The sequence below is a fragment of the Microchirus variegatus genome, assembly GCF_963457635.1.
Source record: "Microchirus variegatus genome assembly, chromosome: 14".
Lineage (NCBI taxonomy): Eukaryota > Metazoa > Chordata > Actinopteri > Pleuronectiformes > Soleidae > Microchirus > Microchirus variegatus.
This window is the reverse complement of record NC_139815.1, coordinates 3,821,104-3,835,686: the sequence shown is the minus strand read 5'-3', so window position 1 is coordinate 3,835,686 and position 14,583 is coordinate 3,821,104. Positions and strand designations below refer to the sequence as shown.

The 14,583-nt window shown below is 40.6% G+C and overlaps 1 protein-coding gene across 1 annotated transcript; it reads left to right on the top strand.

Annotated features, from left to right (window-relative positions):
* Nucleotides 1-8,086: 8,086 nt before the first annotated feature.
* cmtr2 (cap methyltransferase 2) lies at nucleotides 8,087-12,351 on the top strand (the record flags this gene model as incomplete). The annotated part of the gene is made up of 2 exons (XM_083901013.1): nucleotides 8,087-9,337; nucleotides 11,320-12,351. Exons 1-2 carry the CDS (start codon nucleotides 8,090-8,092, stop codon nucleotides 12,349-12,351), a joined length of 2,280 nt encoding a protein of 759 aa, XP_083757139.1. The 5' UTR covers nucleotides 8,087-8,089.
* Between the last annotated feature and the right edge of the window lie 2,232 nt (nucleotides 12,352-14,583).

Genomic DNA, 14,583 nt, shown 5'->3' with positions numbered 1-14,583 from the left:
AGCTCAACTCACTAAACTAAGGTCGTTTCCACACAGACGAAGCAGCAGATGTTTGCCATGTCTCGCACCGTGCTGCTAGCATTGTTACACAATCACCCATCATCCTCTGCATTCATTATCTTTTAATTTTCCTGGGTGTTTGAAAATTTCCAGTCCTCATTATAACACTGTCCCCTGAAGCTCTTTGTTATTGAGAGATTACTGTAGGCTTCTCACAATGCTAATTAATGGAATGGCACTTTGTGGCGACGTCCCTTTTTAAATGTTTAATTGTCCCTGATAAGAACATCAGCACAAAAGGCCCGGAATGCTCTTGATGTTACTGTGTGTGTGTGTGTGTGTGTGTGTGTGTGTGTGTGTGTGTGTGTGTGTGTGTGTGTGTGTGTGTGTGTGTGTGCATGTGTGCATGTGTGCGTGCGTCTATACCTGTATTCAAGCTGCGTTCCATCAGCATCCAAAGTTGGAAGTCGGAACTGGGTACAACGCGATATCCGTCCAACTGAAGAAAACAAAACGTCTGTGAGAAAAGTGCAGGATTTCTCTATTTATTCACAACATAGAGAACAAAGTTACAATTTAAAAAAATGTTTAGACCTGGTTTTAGGGTTAGAATAAGGTTTATGTCCGCGCTGGTGCTCAGGTTAGCTTAACCCTTCAAGGTACTACTCAACCATTTGGTCGACCACACTTTAAGTCACTATATCTCATTGAAAAATGCATCAAGCTGAACTCACTAACACTTAATGTGACTTGTTCTGAATGTTGTACTTTATGAATTATGAAAACCAGGTTTATTATGAACAGACGTCTCTACCGTTTGGTAGAGGCCTGTATCTGAAATACTGTAGGGTCTAATTTAAAAAAAAAAAAAAAAAAAAAAAAATTGATTGTCGTTATTGTTATCATAAGTAAATAAAATAAAATAATAAAAAAATGCAAAGAAAAATGTTCCATTTGCTTGTTTCTTGGTGCGTACCTTAAAAGGGTTAAGGCATTTATGGTGCTTTTCCATTGTACAGTTCTAGCACAACTCAAATTCCACCAGTGACAGTGGTTTTTTTTTGGTACCAGCTCTGTCGAGGTTCCAAGTAAGCTGAGCTGATACTGTGATGTGACACGAGCACGACGTCCGACACAAGAATCAAAGCAAACAATGCCGAACTGTAGATCAGCTTAAAAAGACTTAAAAATACCTGAAAAAATGCGTTAATTTTCAACATTTAGCAAAGGAAATGTCTAAAATCTCAATATTTAACAGAGGAATCTGGTGTATTTAGCAACAGCACGACTGAAACCAGCTCAGTCGTATATCGGTTCAGTCTGTACACTGGTCATGCAGGAAGTACTGAACGATTCTGTGAACAAATCTTCTTAACGAACTGATTCTAATGATTCAGGTACACTGAAAACAGCTGCTTTGCTAGTTTGTGTGTTTGTGTCGCGTTCTACGAAGTCATGGAAGACGATGACGATGTGGCTGATACCAAACCGAGTAGAGCCGAGGAGTGCTAGAACTGCATAATGGAAAAGCGCCATTAGTTGTAATGGTTCAGGGCAAGGTAATGTATTATTTCAGAATGTTCTCACCAAGGCAGCTGTTCGCACACGCACACACAAATTTGTGTGTGTTATCAAGTGTATATATTATGTGTGTTATACCAATTGACACTTAAGTGAGTGCTTTTAAAGGTCATGTGTGGGCACGAACAAAATTGTAATGTACTCAGCAAATATGAAGAGACATTTACACTCGTGGTGTGTTACATTATTTCTAAAGGGCAGATTCTGTACAGCTCAAAGTGTCCCGCAAAACAGAACTGAAATGCAGGGCAGGCTCTATTTCACGCAGTTAGTTCTCTTTATCTTGATCCACTGCACTGACACACACACGCAAGGTGACAGAGGCCTCTCCTTCACCTGAGCTCATTGCCACTGCAGCAGTTATCTTCAGGTTCAGGTCAGAGGTCAAGTATTCACTGTCACTGCTCCAATAATGGCTGAGCAGCTAAGTGATGGACACATGATAACGCCATCGCGGCGCTGCTCATAACCTTGACGCACAGAGAACGAGGTCAGACACGGGCAGGCGTGAAACACGATCGTGTCGTACTGACAGAAACACACAACACATACACACAGAGGTTCCTTTGTTTTTAATATAAAAGTAATTCAGACCATTTCTTCTTTTCTTTCAAGTGGTTCTTACAATGTACGTCTGATCTGTTCCACAACTTAAACTGTGCCAGGGTAAAATGTAGAAAAAAAACATTTACATAGAATTTGTGTATTATAACATCAAAAGGAAAGATAAAATAAATAACAGTGTAATACAATGCTGCAGTGACTGAGCCTGCTACACATACAGTCTGGTTTCCATGACGACAGAGGACATTACATTAACCGATAATAATTTCCTACTCTAACGACTCCTGGCCTAACACTAACCCCATCCTAACCATACAATATGTCTTCACCTTAAAATGTAATAGTTTATGTTATGGGGACCGTTTTTGTAAGTGTTTGGTCCTCACAAAGATACCATACAAGAACACAAACACACACACAAAAGTAAATAAAGAGCAGTTGAATTATTAAAATAAATGTCATAATTTTCAGTTTCTACATTCCTTTGTGTTGTTAAAAACATTTCTTACATTTCTTTTCACTCACGCATCCATGATCTACTGCTTTGGAAAATTAAGCTGAAAATACACCTTTAAAACCCCAACCCCGCCCACTCCTTACTACGCATGCGCGTTGTTCCGGGTCACTCGCAGTTTGGGTTCGGTTTCCGGTTCTCCTCGACGGACAGACCCGTGAGTGTTTTAACTGATTTCAGACTTGTTATGTTTGAATTACTGACATGCAGCGACACAGGGACCCACGTTAGAACGGGGACTTTAATCTGAGACGCTTTAATGGTGAAGGCGAGTGTTTGAATCCGTTTTTTTCGGGATTAAGGAGACCTAAACATGAACGTGAAGCTAATTGCTGCTCACACCGGAAGTGTGTTACATTCAGCTGCAGTAGCTGCGCACAAACTTCCGTCTACGAGTACGAACTGTTTTATTTTTTGTTTTACTGAATTTTGATTCAGACTCATTCACAGAGGCATGTTAGTTGGTGTTTTTCGCGTTTGAAATGTAGAGTTAACAGGAAATTAAGAGCAAATCTGTCATTACAGAGAGATAACAGATTTAAGCCAGTCAGAAATCACTCCGAATCAAAATAAAAACTATGTGCTTATTAGGGGATATAACCTTTTGATTTCTATGACAATACATATGATTAAATTAAGCGTTACTTTTAAGAATAATCAACTATTAGGGTTTTCTGATTTTTCATCTCTTTAATTATGAATATGTGTAAGGTCTGTGGACATCATGTTCAGGTTTGGGAAACGTCGATCAACATTGTTCTGACATTTTATGGACCAAACAAATTATTCCAACGAAAAAATAATCATTAGTTGCTGCTTTAATTATGAGTTAATATTAAATCGAGTGTGTGAATGATAGGTGACACTTTATATCTTAACTTGCATCAGGGTAAATAATACAGTTAGTATTTTGATGGTATCTAAATGCTTTAAATCTATTTAATATAGAACTAAATGTTGCACTGTAAACCAAACTCTGTCAATTAAACTCATGGTTCAAACTTATTGCACCTTGCAACATTTGTCAAGTTTCTGAGAACAGAAATTGTATAAACTTCCATGAATGAGTAATAATCGGCCAATTGGATTAATTAATTAATAATCAGGAGATGCTGATGGCAAAAATCAACCTGATTAATCAACGTGTACTCAGATTTTCACGACTAGATCATGTTCTATTAGAACAAATGTATTCCAGTGTTGAATTATTGTAGCCTTGAACGACAAAAATAGCATGACGTGAAATGAGATGCTAATTCTCAGATTGGAGAAGCTTGATTGAGAATATGCCCCATGTACCAGTCAAATTAATTAATGCTATTGTTTGAATACATTTTCTGTCATTAATCACTAATTGTAATTCTGCGTCCCTGGAGCTGACAAGCACACAGATAATTAACATAATTATTGTTCATTTACATGATAATTTTCACTCTCATTGATCCTTTATAATCTCACAGCACATCTGCGATGGTGCAGTTATTAATTAATTATGTTTTCATCAGTGTGGGTGGGTTTATCTGTAAGTTTGTCCTACCCTTTATTTTACTTAATGTTTGCATAAAATAAAAAGAATCAATCCACCTATGACATCAATAAAAATGTCAAACAAGGAAGTCGCAAGAAATCCCTAACTCTTATAATGGGTTGATATGTGTACGAGGGTATTGATATATCTGGGACGATCATTGTATTTACAGGAAAAATTAAAATCTCTGTTAACTCCAAAGCAGCCTGTGTTTAAATTGAGCAAGAAATAATGACACAGCCTTTAATTACTTTTTTTTTCTCTTGTCATTTATATGGACACTGGTGTATGGTGTAATGGTGTACAGCCTGCTGGAAATTATTATTATTAGAAGAAGATGTTAATTAGCAGTAAGAGACTCTGTGAAGTTGTCAGCTGTTTTTTTTAGTTGAAGCATCAGCCTGAGAGCAAACAGCTCAGAGAAAGAGACAGCATTTTGTAATTACTTGAAATGTCTGTGGTCATTAAAACCAAACGCTGATACCGATACTTGGCTAAACGGCAAATATCGGCCCCAAATAATTGGCCAGGCTGATAATTGGTCGACTCCAAATGCATATGCAGGGTCAGACACTCTGTCTTCAGACTAAATCCATGTTACCATCAAGTGGAACGGTTCAGTTTGGTACGGTACAGTACTTTTTTGTGTGTTTCTACCAAAAATAACCAGCTCTTACTGTTCCATTTTTTTGGTGTACTACCCTTGGGGTAACAGAGTATAATGGTCTAGCTACACCTACACCAGTCGGGTGATTGGGCGACAGACATTCCTGTCTTTTTCGGATGTCTTTCTCCTCAGTGCCTTGTTGTCTGTTGTCATCATGCTACGTAGCTCGCTGAGTAAAGGTACTGTTCTCAGTCGAAATGCAAGCTGGACCCAGGCCTTTACCATTACGAACTGTACTACTGCACAAACCAAACCAAACCGTGATGGAAACAGCATAAACTTCATCAGGACCCGAGTAGGGATTTGGCAGTACATTTACCATGGCTCAGTTCCATTGTTTTCCTGCTGTCATTTCAGATGTGTATGTATATCTCAGTGAGGTCTTAACGGATCTGGATGAATTTTGTCATGTCTATGTAAGATAGCAATAAGCAGGCCAAATTCTATATATCCAGAAATTGGTCTGGATCCAGTGGCTCAAAGTGTAAATATTTCAAGTGCTGGTTTGGTGACAAAGTTTGTAAGCCTTGGCGTCGGTCCGTGACCTTGTTCAATATAAAACTGATCTACCGATCTATAACGAATGCATAACCCCCTGAGTCGCTTACAGATAAGATGGTAAACGTCTTGCGGGTGAAATGTTTACAGCGGTTGAACCATTTACAAACACACAGCACAGGGTAGATGACTTTCATACACAGCAGCAGCAGCAGCTTTTTACAAAGATTTATGATGAATCGCTGATGAATGTGCCGTCGTTAGCTTTATGCCATATATTGCCATTCATCACGGAGCCGCTCCAGCTCTAATCAAGAAATAAGGCCAGAAATACGCCCGTTCCTGTCCAGTGTTGTCATCTAAATCATGCGCACATGAGCAGAGACGGAGCTCCGGGGTTAATATCATTCTGACTGTAAATTATTTTCATGTCAGGAATTAGAAATTGCTCAACAATTGCATGAATCGTTCAAAAGTAATTCAAGCACAAACAGCTTCTCATGAAACATGGTGTTTTTCAAGGCGAAGCCATAGTGTTTCTGCCACACTGCAAATAACAATTATCTCATAATTGATTGATCTGTCGATTATTTTCTCAGTCAATCTCTTGCTCGTTTGGACCAGAAAATGTTGAAAAATCTGTTTCCTAAACCCAGAGATGATGATGTCCTTGAATGTTCTCAAAACTAAATCTCTAAATGATTTTGATTCTTTTTTTGAACACATCATTTCCTCATGATGTTTGGTAAATTAATGAGAACTAATTCTATTCAAGTTATTTAAACCATATAGAAAATAAATCTTAACTAAAAGGTTGGGAGAATTCACCAATTGTGTTTGGGGACCCATAAAAATCTCCCACGACTCATCTGTGGGTCCCGACCCAGGCTGTAATTCTGTAACGAATGTAACTCATGATTCATGGTGGAAACACTTCATGTTCTACCATGAACCTGCACAATTAATCGCAGTATAATCAACATTTCAATGTGAAACAGTGCCTTTAGAAACTCGTAAAAGTCTGCTAATTAACATGCTCTATTTTTGATTGATCTATCGTTCACACAAATTAAAAAACTTTATAGGTGTTGTATATGATTTAAATGCTCATTATTGCTGCGTAATTCATTGCAAAAATTTGTGTGGTGGAATTCTGCAGTTTCTGCAGGAAACATATTGTTTTGTGAACCAAAAAATGTCAAAAACGATCTATCGTACTCATGGTGACCTGAATTGCAATTGGGATATCTGTAGAGATAGTTTTGATGGTGACGTGTGGTAATTCCCCATTACGTTTTACATCTATTATATAGTCAATATTGAGTTTAACTTGCATTAACATTTTTATTGCAATATCTATTTGAAAAAAGATTGCTAAACTGAAATGTGAACCCAACCCTAAACTTGATAATGATGATTCAATAAGAATGACAGCAAAACAGTGATTAAAATGGTATTTATGTACAGTAAAATTCCATCATTGGAAGTGACGGTGTGTTTTAGGTGCTGCTGTAGAAAACTTCTTGTTATTCTGAGTGGGTGAAGCCTGACCTTGTGAAGCAATCAGCAGTATTTACAGCTTGTCCTGTCACCTGAGGGCACCACATCACAATGAGTCGACATTTGCTATTCAACACTGCTCATGCATATTACGGATAATAAAGGGCTGCAGAGTCTTGGTATATGTCACTGTGAAATGTACTGTCTGCAAAAAATGTGCTGTAAGCAGGTGATGTTAAAAAAGAACTGAGCAGAGGTTTTTTTTTTGTATTTTAGACCCCTTTCAGACCTGGTTTTTAATGACCTGAAGATCTGATCACACATGGACAGGTCTTAGTTCAGCTCTTAGTTCAGGACATAGACATTCTGGTCTGTAGGATAGAAGTAGCAGTTAGCCACCAGCGGACGGAAAATTAGCTTCTACTTCTTACCTGATTTATAACATCAGTACACATTTTCTTTTGGAGTCAATGGTCTCAATCACTAGTGCCATTACTTTTTAATCGAACACAATTTTCTCCCCATTAACCTTTCACCACCCGATTGTCACCGAAATGATTTGGCATGCGTACGTCTCACTACCATAACTCCTAGACTGTTTGTGATATGTAGAAAACCCAAAAATGTGTCAGCTGAGATTGGCACAGCGCCCCCGCGACCGTTATGTGGTGGATAAAGCAGTAGAAGATGGATGGATGGATGGATACCAGAAAGCAGGGAAATTGTGCTTTGTGTTGTGATCATATACTTGTTATTACAGTAGCCTTCAGGACTTCCATGGAACGACTGCCCAATCACAGATAAGATTCACTAGTGCTCAGTACCGTATTTCCTTACCTGCCAGATGGTCATGATGGTCATAAGAGGGTTAAAAGGAAGATGGAGTTTTGGAGCTACAACTAATTCATATTTCAATTCAATCAATTAATCGTTTGGTCTATAAAATGTCAGAAAATGGTAAAAAAACTTCAGTGTTTGTCAAACCTGGAAATGATGATGTTCTCGAATGTCTTGTTTTGTCCACAAACCAAAAGCTGCCTTGGCGGATGTCTGCGCTCTGCGAGTGCTTTTCTAGTTTTAATAATGAAAAAAGCTTCAAACCAATTAATTTTAATTTTTTTTTCGAATTTAGTAATCGATTACATGTTTCAGCTCTATGAAGATTGTTTTAGTACAGATAAGGCCTTGGTCATGCAGTGTCTTGACTCCTTGTGTTGATCCACAGCAGGTTTGGAGGATGAGCTCCAACAATGGGACAAGGAGGAAAGCCAAGCTGCAGCATTTCACCGACCTGGCGCCAGCCAACCCTGAAACACGCACTGAGATTCAGGGCCTTTTTCGTAAAGTTAGAACCTACGTGAAGCCGTCCACTGGGGAGTGGCGCATCCCCAATCCCAATGATGCTCTCAGACACACGGTGGAGGTGCACTGTCAGCTACAGGCCCTGAAGGAGTCCTTGAACACTGTGAAGAACCAGCTCAGTGACAAGAATGTCCAGGTTTGGCATCAGCACACCAACTCCACCAATCGTGCAGGGAAGGTGATCGCCGCCGTGCGCTCTGCTGCCAACGCCGAGATCTGCACTCAGGCTTGGTGCAAGTTCTATGAGATCTTGGGAACTTTTAACCTTCTCCCAGAGGAGGCTCTTCAAAGTGGAGAGCTGAACACAGTCCACCTCTGTGAAGCACCAGGTGCCTTCATAACTGCTCTGAACCACTACATCAAAACCAGTGAGTCCACACATTACTGTGACTGGAGTTGGGCTGCAAACACTCTCAACCCATACCACGAGGCTAATGGAGGGAGCACAACCATCGCTGATGATCGGTTGATTGCAAACACGTTGCCGTGGTGGTTCTTTGGTTCAGACAACACGGGGAACGTCATGCTCCAGAAACACTTGCTGGAGCTGCAGGTGTTTGTTTCTAACATGCGTAGAGTGGATGTAGTGACGGCGGATGGTAGTTTTGACTGCCAGGAGAATCCAGATGAACAAGAGGCTCTTGTGGCATCACTGCATTACTGTGAGGCCACGGCAGCACTGCTGCTCCTGAGTCCTGGTGGCTCCTTTGTGCTGAAAATGTTCACGCTGTACGAACACTCCTCCATCTGCTTGCTCTACCTGCTGAGCTGCTGCTTCCAGTCCGTCAACGTCTTCAAACCTGCCACCAGCAAGTCTGGGAACTCTGAAGTCTACGTTGTGTGTCTGAATTATGATGGCAAGGAAGCTGTGAGGCCTCTGCTCTCAAAACTCATCCGGAACTATGGACCACATCTGGCCGACCAAGAGGCACTTTTCCCAAAGGCACTGATTCCAGAGTCGTTCCTGAACCAGCATTACGAGGTGTGCTCTTACTTTTACACAATGCAGGTTGAGACGATCAATGAAAACCTGCAGCTGTTTGAAGGAATGAACGCAGAGCTGAGGCAGCGGCTCGACTACATCAGAGATTCTGTAGCTCAGGAATATCTGCGGCGATTCCAGGTAAGGTCTCCCACCTTTAAACTGGTTAAACTACAGGTGTACTAGATGTTTGCAGATCAGAAAGTATTCTATAGCGCCTTTGTATTTGGTATTATTAAAGAGAGGTTTTTATAGAATTGGGTCTCTGTAAAGATGCTGTCATAAGAACTATTAAAGATGGTAAAGACAAACATTTCAAAAGTGATTTCAACAAGCACGTTCTCGTTTAAAACGGTTCCCAGCAGAGGAAGTCAGATTTAAGCCACTTAACAAAATGCACACCTTATTAAATCTACGATATTTTCATCAGTTTTCTTACAATTTAACAGTGTTTTTGGACAGGAATACAAAGTTTTCTTTAATCGCTCACTCCCTGCACCAAAGTCCATACAGAAAATCAGCAATTTTACATCATAGCACACAGGACTTTGATGAAGCACCTCAGTGACACAAACTAAGTTTTTCTTTCTGGACTTTGGTGTAGGAGAGTGAGCAGTGTACAAACCTATTCTTAAGATATCATAGACTTGTGTAGGTAAATATTTTATTAGCCAAACCTTTTTAGTAGGTAAAGTCTTTTCTGCTGGCAGCCATGTAGCAAAAATGGCGGTGTTGTGCCAAAACAAAGCCCAGAAAGTGGCCATTTCTTATTTTTTGGACGTTGTGGTGGAACATTTTTGAACAAAGGTCAGCTGCTACGGGCAGTAAATAAAATGCATCTGCATTAATTATGTACTTTTTTAAACAACACATTAAATATTTAAAATAATGGCAGTGATCAACATGATACATTTGACAGCACTAATTGTAATGGATGTACATAGTATTGTATTAACAGCTTAATTAAGTTTATTGCTTGGCAGAGCTGAGTAAAAATAACAGTAAAGGCGGAGTGGTTCACTTCAGAATGAAAAAGAAGGAGAAAAAGCCACCGCAGCAGCACGTAAATCTAGTCGTCATTTGTCCGCAGAAAAACCGCGTCCCGTGTGCCAAGACAATAACATTGTGAGGCTAATAGGAGACCAATATAAACATGCATGGTATCATTTTTTATTTATTTTTTTAATCACCACCATGTTTTATTATCAATTTTAACATTAGGGGTTCAAGCTTAAGAAAAAAAAAAAGTGTCTGTTTCAGCTTTAAATAATGCTGCATGTAGGGAATTCAGTGCTCAATTAATCAAGACTCGGTGCATCGCTTTCTAATGAATCCACCCATTTGAAATAAAAGTCAATATGTGGTGGTCAGTGTTGATACTGCAGTGGGTCCATGGACTGGACATAAAAATGCACTCCTGTTTTTTGAATTTTTGATGAGATTTGCAATTTGACCGTTTCATTGGCGTCACCTGCAACCAGACTGTCAGTCACGCTGGTGTCCATTCACATTTGTTTTATTATCGCTGTCTGTTTTATTTTTCTCTAAACTTGAACACAGTTTATAAAATCTGTTCTATGTTCTATAGAAATGCACTTTGAGTTGCCCTGTGTATGACTAGTGCTCTACAAATAAACTCACTTGCCTTGAAGAAGAGATGAAACTAGTGATAGAGAGTTTAGTTTGTATCCATAAAACCGCGTTATGAGTCCATGTTTTTTTCCTTGATTGAGGAGCAAAGAAGTCGATTTACATAGAACAAATGATTCCTGTAGTGTTTCCCAAATTTTCTACCCGGGACCCACGTTTCAAAGACGGCTAACTTTACTAAACGCCTGATCAGAGCAAAATAGAACAAATGTAGCGACTAATTTGCAGCCATAGCCGTAGCATTAAATATCATTTGCTAAAGATGTTTGGTAATTGAATTATTTAAAACATAGAAACATGAATCTTCACTAAAATTTTGGGGAAATTCTTGAAAATTTGTTTGGGGACCCAAAAGAAATATCCTGGGTTTCCAAAGGCTGGGTCGGGACCCACTGCTTTAACCCATATTTTAACCCCGGGAACATGATAAGGTTTCTCTTTGTTTGTGTGTGTGTGTGTGTGTGTGTGTGTAGGTGATCTTCCTTCCTCGGAGCCGATGGATTTCCCGCAACACGGTGACTCCCGCCTGTTGCGTCGCCTCTGGGGGCCGCTCTCAAGGACCGAAGAAGCAAACAGGTTCCTTTAATGAGCGAAGGGAGCTGCAGACCCTGACCTGGAGGCAGCGCATCGAGAGGGGTTACCATGCCAGCTGGATACAGAGACACTTCACTGATGCCGGGGGGACGGCCTGCGCCCTGGAAGGCCCCCTGTCCAAATGCAACGTGGATTCATGGTATGTTGTAGTTGGCGCGGCGCTCCCCGCGATCGTGAACTCTCCGTTCTGTGAACTAGGATTGTTAAAACACCTGAACGAAGCCCTGACGGACACAGTGGTGGACTGGACCCGTGTCTCTCCCTGCGACTCTTGTTGCACAGCTTGCGCAGCCTCCGTCCTCTCCATCTTCAGAGACGACAGCAGCGAGAGCAAAGATAAAAAGTGTCTGGTGTTTGGCAGCCGCTCAGTTTGGGCAGCATGTGAGAGCCAAATGGAGGATTTAATCCTGACATTTTCTGCCGAGCCCTCATTCCCTGAAAGAGGCTGTGTCACGCTGCACGACGGGGAGCCGCTCTACCAGCAGCAGCTCGTACGCTGCGCTGTCTTTTCCCTGCAGACGCTGAACTCTGGGGACGCCCTGCTGTTGCCCGTGTTTTCTGCCCTCACCCGTGTCACGGCAGCCGTCGTGCTCTGCCTGCACTCGTGCTTTCACTCTGTCACGTTCAGGTGTCCACCCCCATCTGGTGTTGTAGGGGCCGTGCTCACGTGTGCAGGCTTCCGCGCCGAATCCGCTGCTCGGATACTCCCCGTTCTCACGGGCGTCCACGACTGCATGAGCGAGCTGTTGGGAGGAGATGAGGGTAAAGGCCAGGGATCGTGTGACTGGGAGAGACAAGTGCTGCAGTTTGTTCCCATGGAGGAGCTCCTCAGTGCAGGACTGACTGAGTTTCTGTGGACCATGAACTCTGAGATCATCCAACAGAAGCTGCATCTGCTCATGCAGCCATAGACTAAACCCATACTAGTAGGTTTTCATTTAAAAAAAACAAAAACAGTGTTTTCAAATAAAAACAATGATTGTTTTAGCTTGGTTTCAGAAGTAACCTGCCTCTATACATAAACACTGGTACACTGGGTTGAACATGCTGGTGTAAACAGGAAGTTGATTCTCTCCCCTGGAGGTCACAAAGTATTAACTTCCATTTGTAGTCAGAACCTGGAATTTCTGAGGTCACTGGGCAATCCTGTGCCAAATTCCTCCTTGGAAATGTCACCAACCAGGACGTATGATTCCAAGATGGCCACCACTGTACAAACACTTGTACAGTTAAAAGCACTTGGAGCACATTTGTTTCACATTAAGTTTGTAGTGTTACACATACTTTTCAATTTGCAATTACGCTGTTTGTGTGCGCAAAAAAACCCACATAGAACCCAGCCTGGGATACGTTTGCGGCGTCTTCCTGCTTTTAATGTAAACGGATGCTGCATCGAAATTAACAGAGCTTTTTAGTTAACAGCCAATCTTTGAGATGTGGCCGATATGAAACGACGAGGAAGTGCACGCAGGTCACTGCATTGTCTTTTTGATGCAACGTCTCAGTTTTTGAGACTCGTATTGTTATTATTATTATTTTATATCCTGTTTTAGGGCTATCAGTCAATTAGCACATTAATCACCAGCTGTTTTGATGAGTGGTTTGAGTGACTTTTTTTTATAAAAATTATCGACAAAGTGTCGACAAAACAAAGTTGTATGAGGACGGTTTGGAAACTATAAATTGCAGAAAAGGTCATGTGTTTTTCCTTAAAAAATTCTGCAGTGTGTAATATAAGTGATTTTTATAATTTTATTTAATTATGCCTTTTTTTTGCTGTCCTTCATTTTTTAAACAGGCTCTGTCAAGCAAAACTATCAGACTTGACTGAGGGAGTGTTTGAGTGTATACATTTATCCTACCAGCTTGTGGCCTTGTCCTTTATTTATCTTTCTTATTTTGTCCAGTGAGAAAAGTTTGCATCCTTTGATTAATTCCTTCTTTTCACTTTGTTGCTGGTTGCTAATATCAGGAGAATGTTACTGAACGTGGTCTTTTCATACTAAGTATAATAAATATTTGCACTGACACGTTACACAAAGTCAGAGTTTTCTGTTCTCTTCTTCTGTGAAGTAGCAAAACCTGGTGTCGTCTCAGCTAAAACACTGCTTGAAATTGAGCAGAAAAGACTGAAATAAAAAGAGTGTAATAATAGGGAATATGTTCCATGCTTGTAAAATCCTCTTTGTTTGGGTTATTATTACATGTCTTGCCATACAGTAACATGATGAATTTCCCATTTTGAAACCTGGCAACGGCAAGAGCAAAAAAAAAAAACAACTGGTCTTGGCCCAACACAGTTTTTCAATAAGAATCCAGTAAATTAAAATCCTCTGTATTGATGTACATGTCTTCTGATTCTCAAACGCAGGATTATGAACTACGGAGCCTGTAGCTTCACCATGAAGAACAGAGGAAACACAGGTATTGTTTTGAAGAACACAAAGGTGCTTAGTTTTTATGTTTAACCCCAAACTTTTTCACGCTCATTTGTGATTTCCTGTTGCGGAGCTTTGATTTATCGGGTGAGTCGACCAAGGATGGAGTTTCTGGAGTTGTTGATGAGTTAAGTTGAAGACCTATATTGGAAGGAGCTCAGATCTGAGGAGAACTGAGAAGATGCCGAACATGAACAAGGAGATGTTAATCCCAGAGTTATGGTGTTAAAAGAGCATTTGGCGAGAAGAGGGCCACACGGTTGGAGCACTCTTGCCTTTGCAGCAAGAAGACCCAGGTTTGAGCCCTTGTTGGAACAAGGGCCTTTCTTCTTAGATTTTGCATGTTCTCCCCATGTGTGTGTGGGTTTTCTCCAGTTCTCCGGCTTCCTTCCACAGTCCAAAAACATGAAATATGATGATAAAGTGGTAGAAAATGGATGGATGAATGGAGAAAAAGGGAGAGGTGAGAGACGTCAGGTCAAGATGTCGCCTTCCTCTGCTGATACCTGGACACCCTAGTAGTGGACGTCTGCAAACACGTGGGCAAGGTAAGTGTGGGAGGTTGGTTGGAGTTTTTAACAAAGGATAAATGCGTGTAGGGCTACAATTTAATGATTCGTTTTAGAATAGATTAGTCTGACAATCATTATTCAGTCCATAAAATGCTGATCAATGTTTTCCTGTCTTCAAATTGTCTTGTTTTGT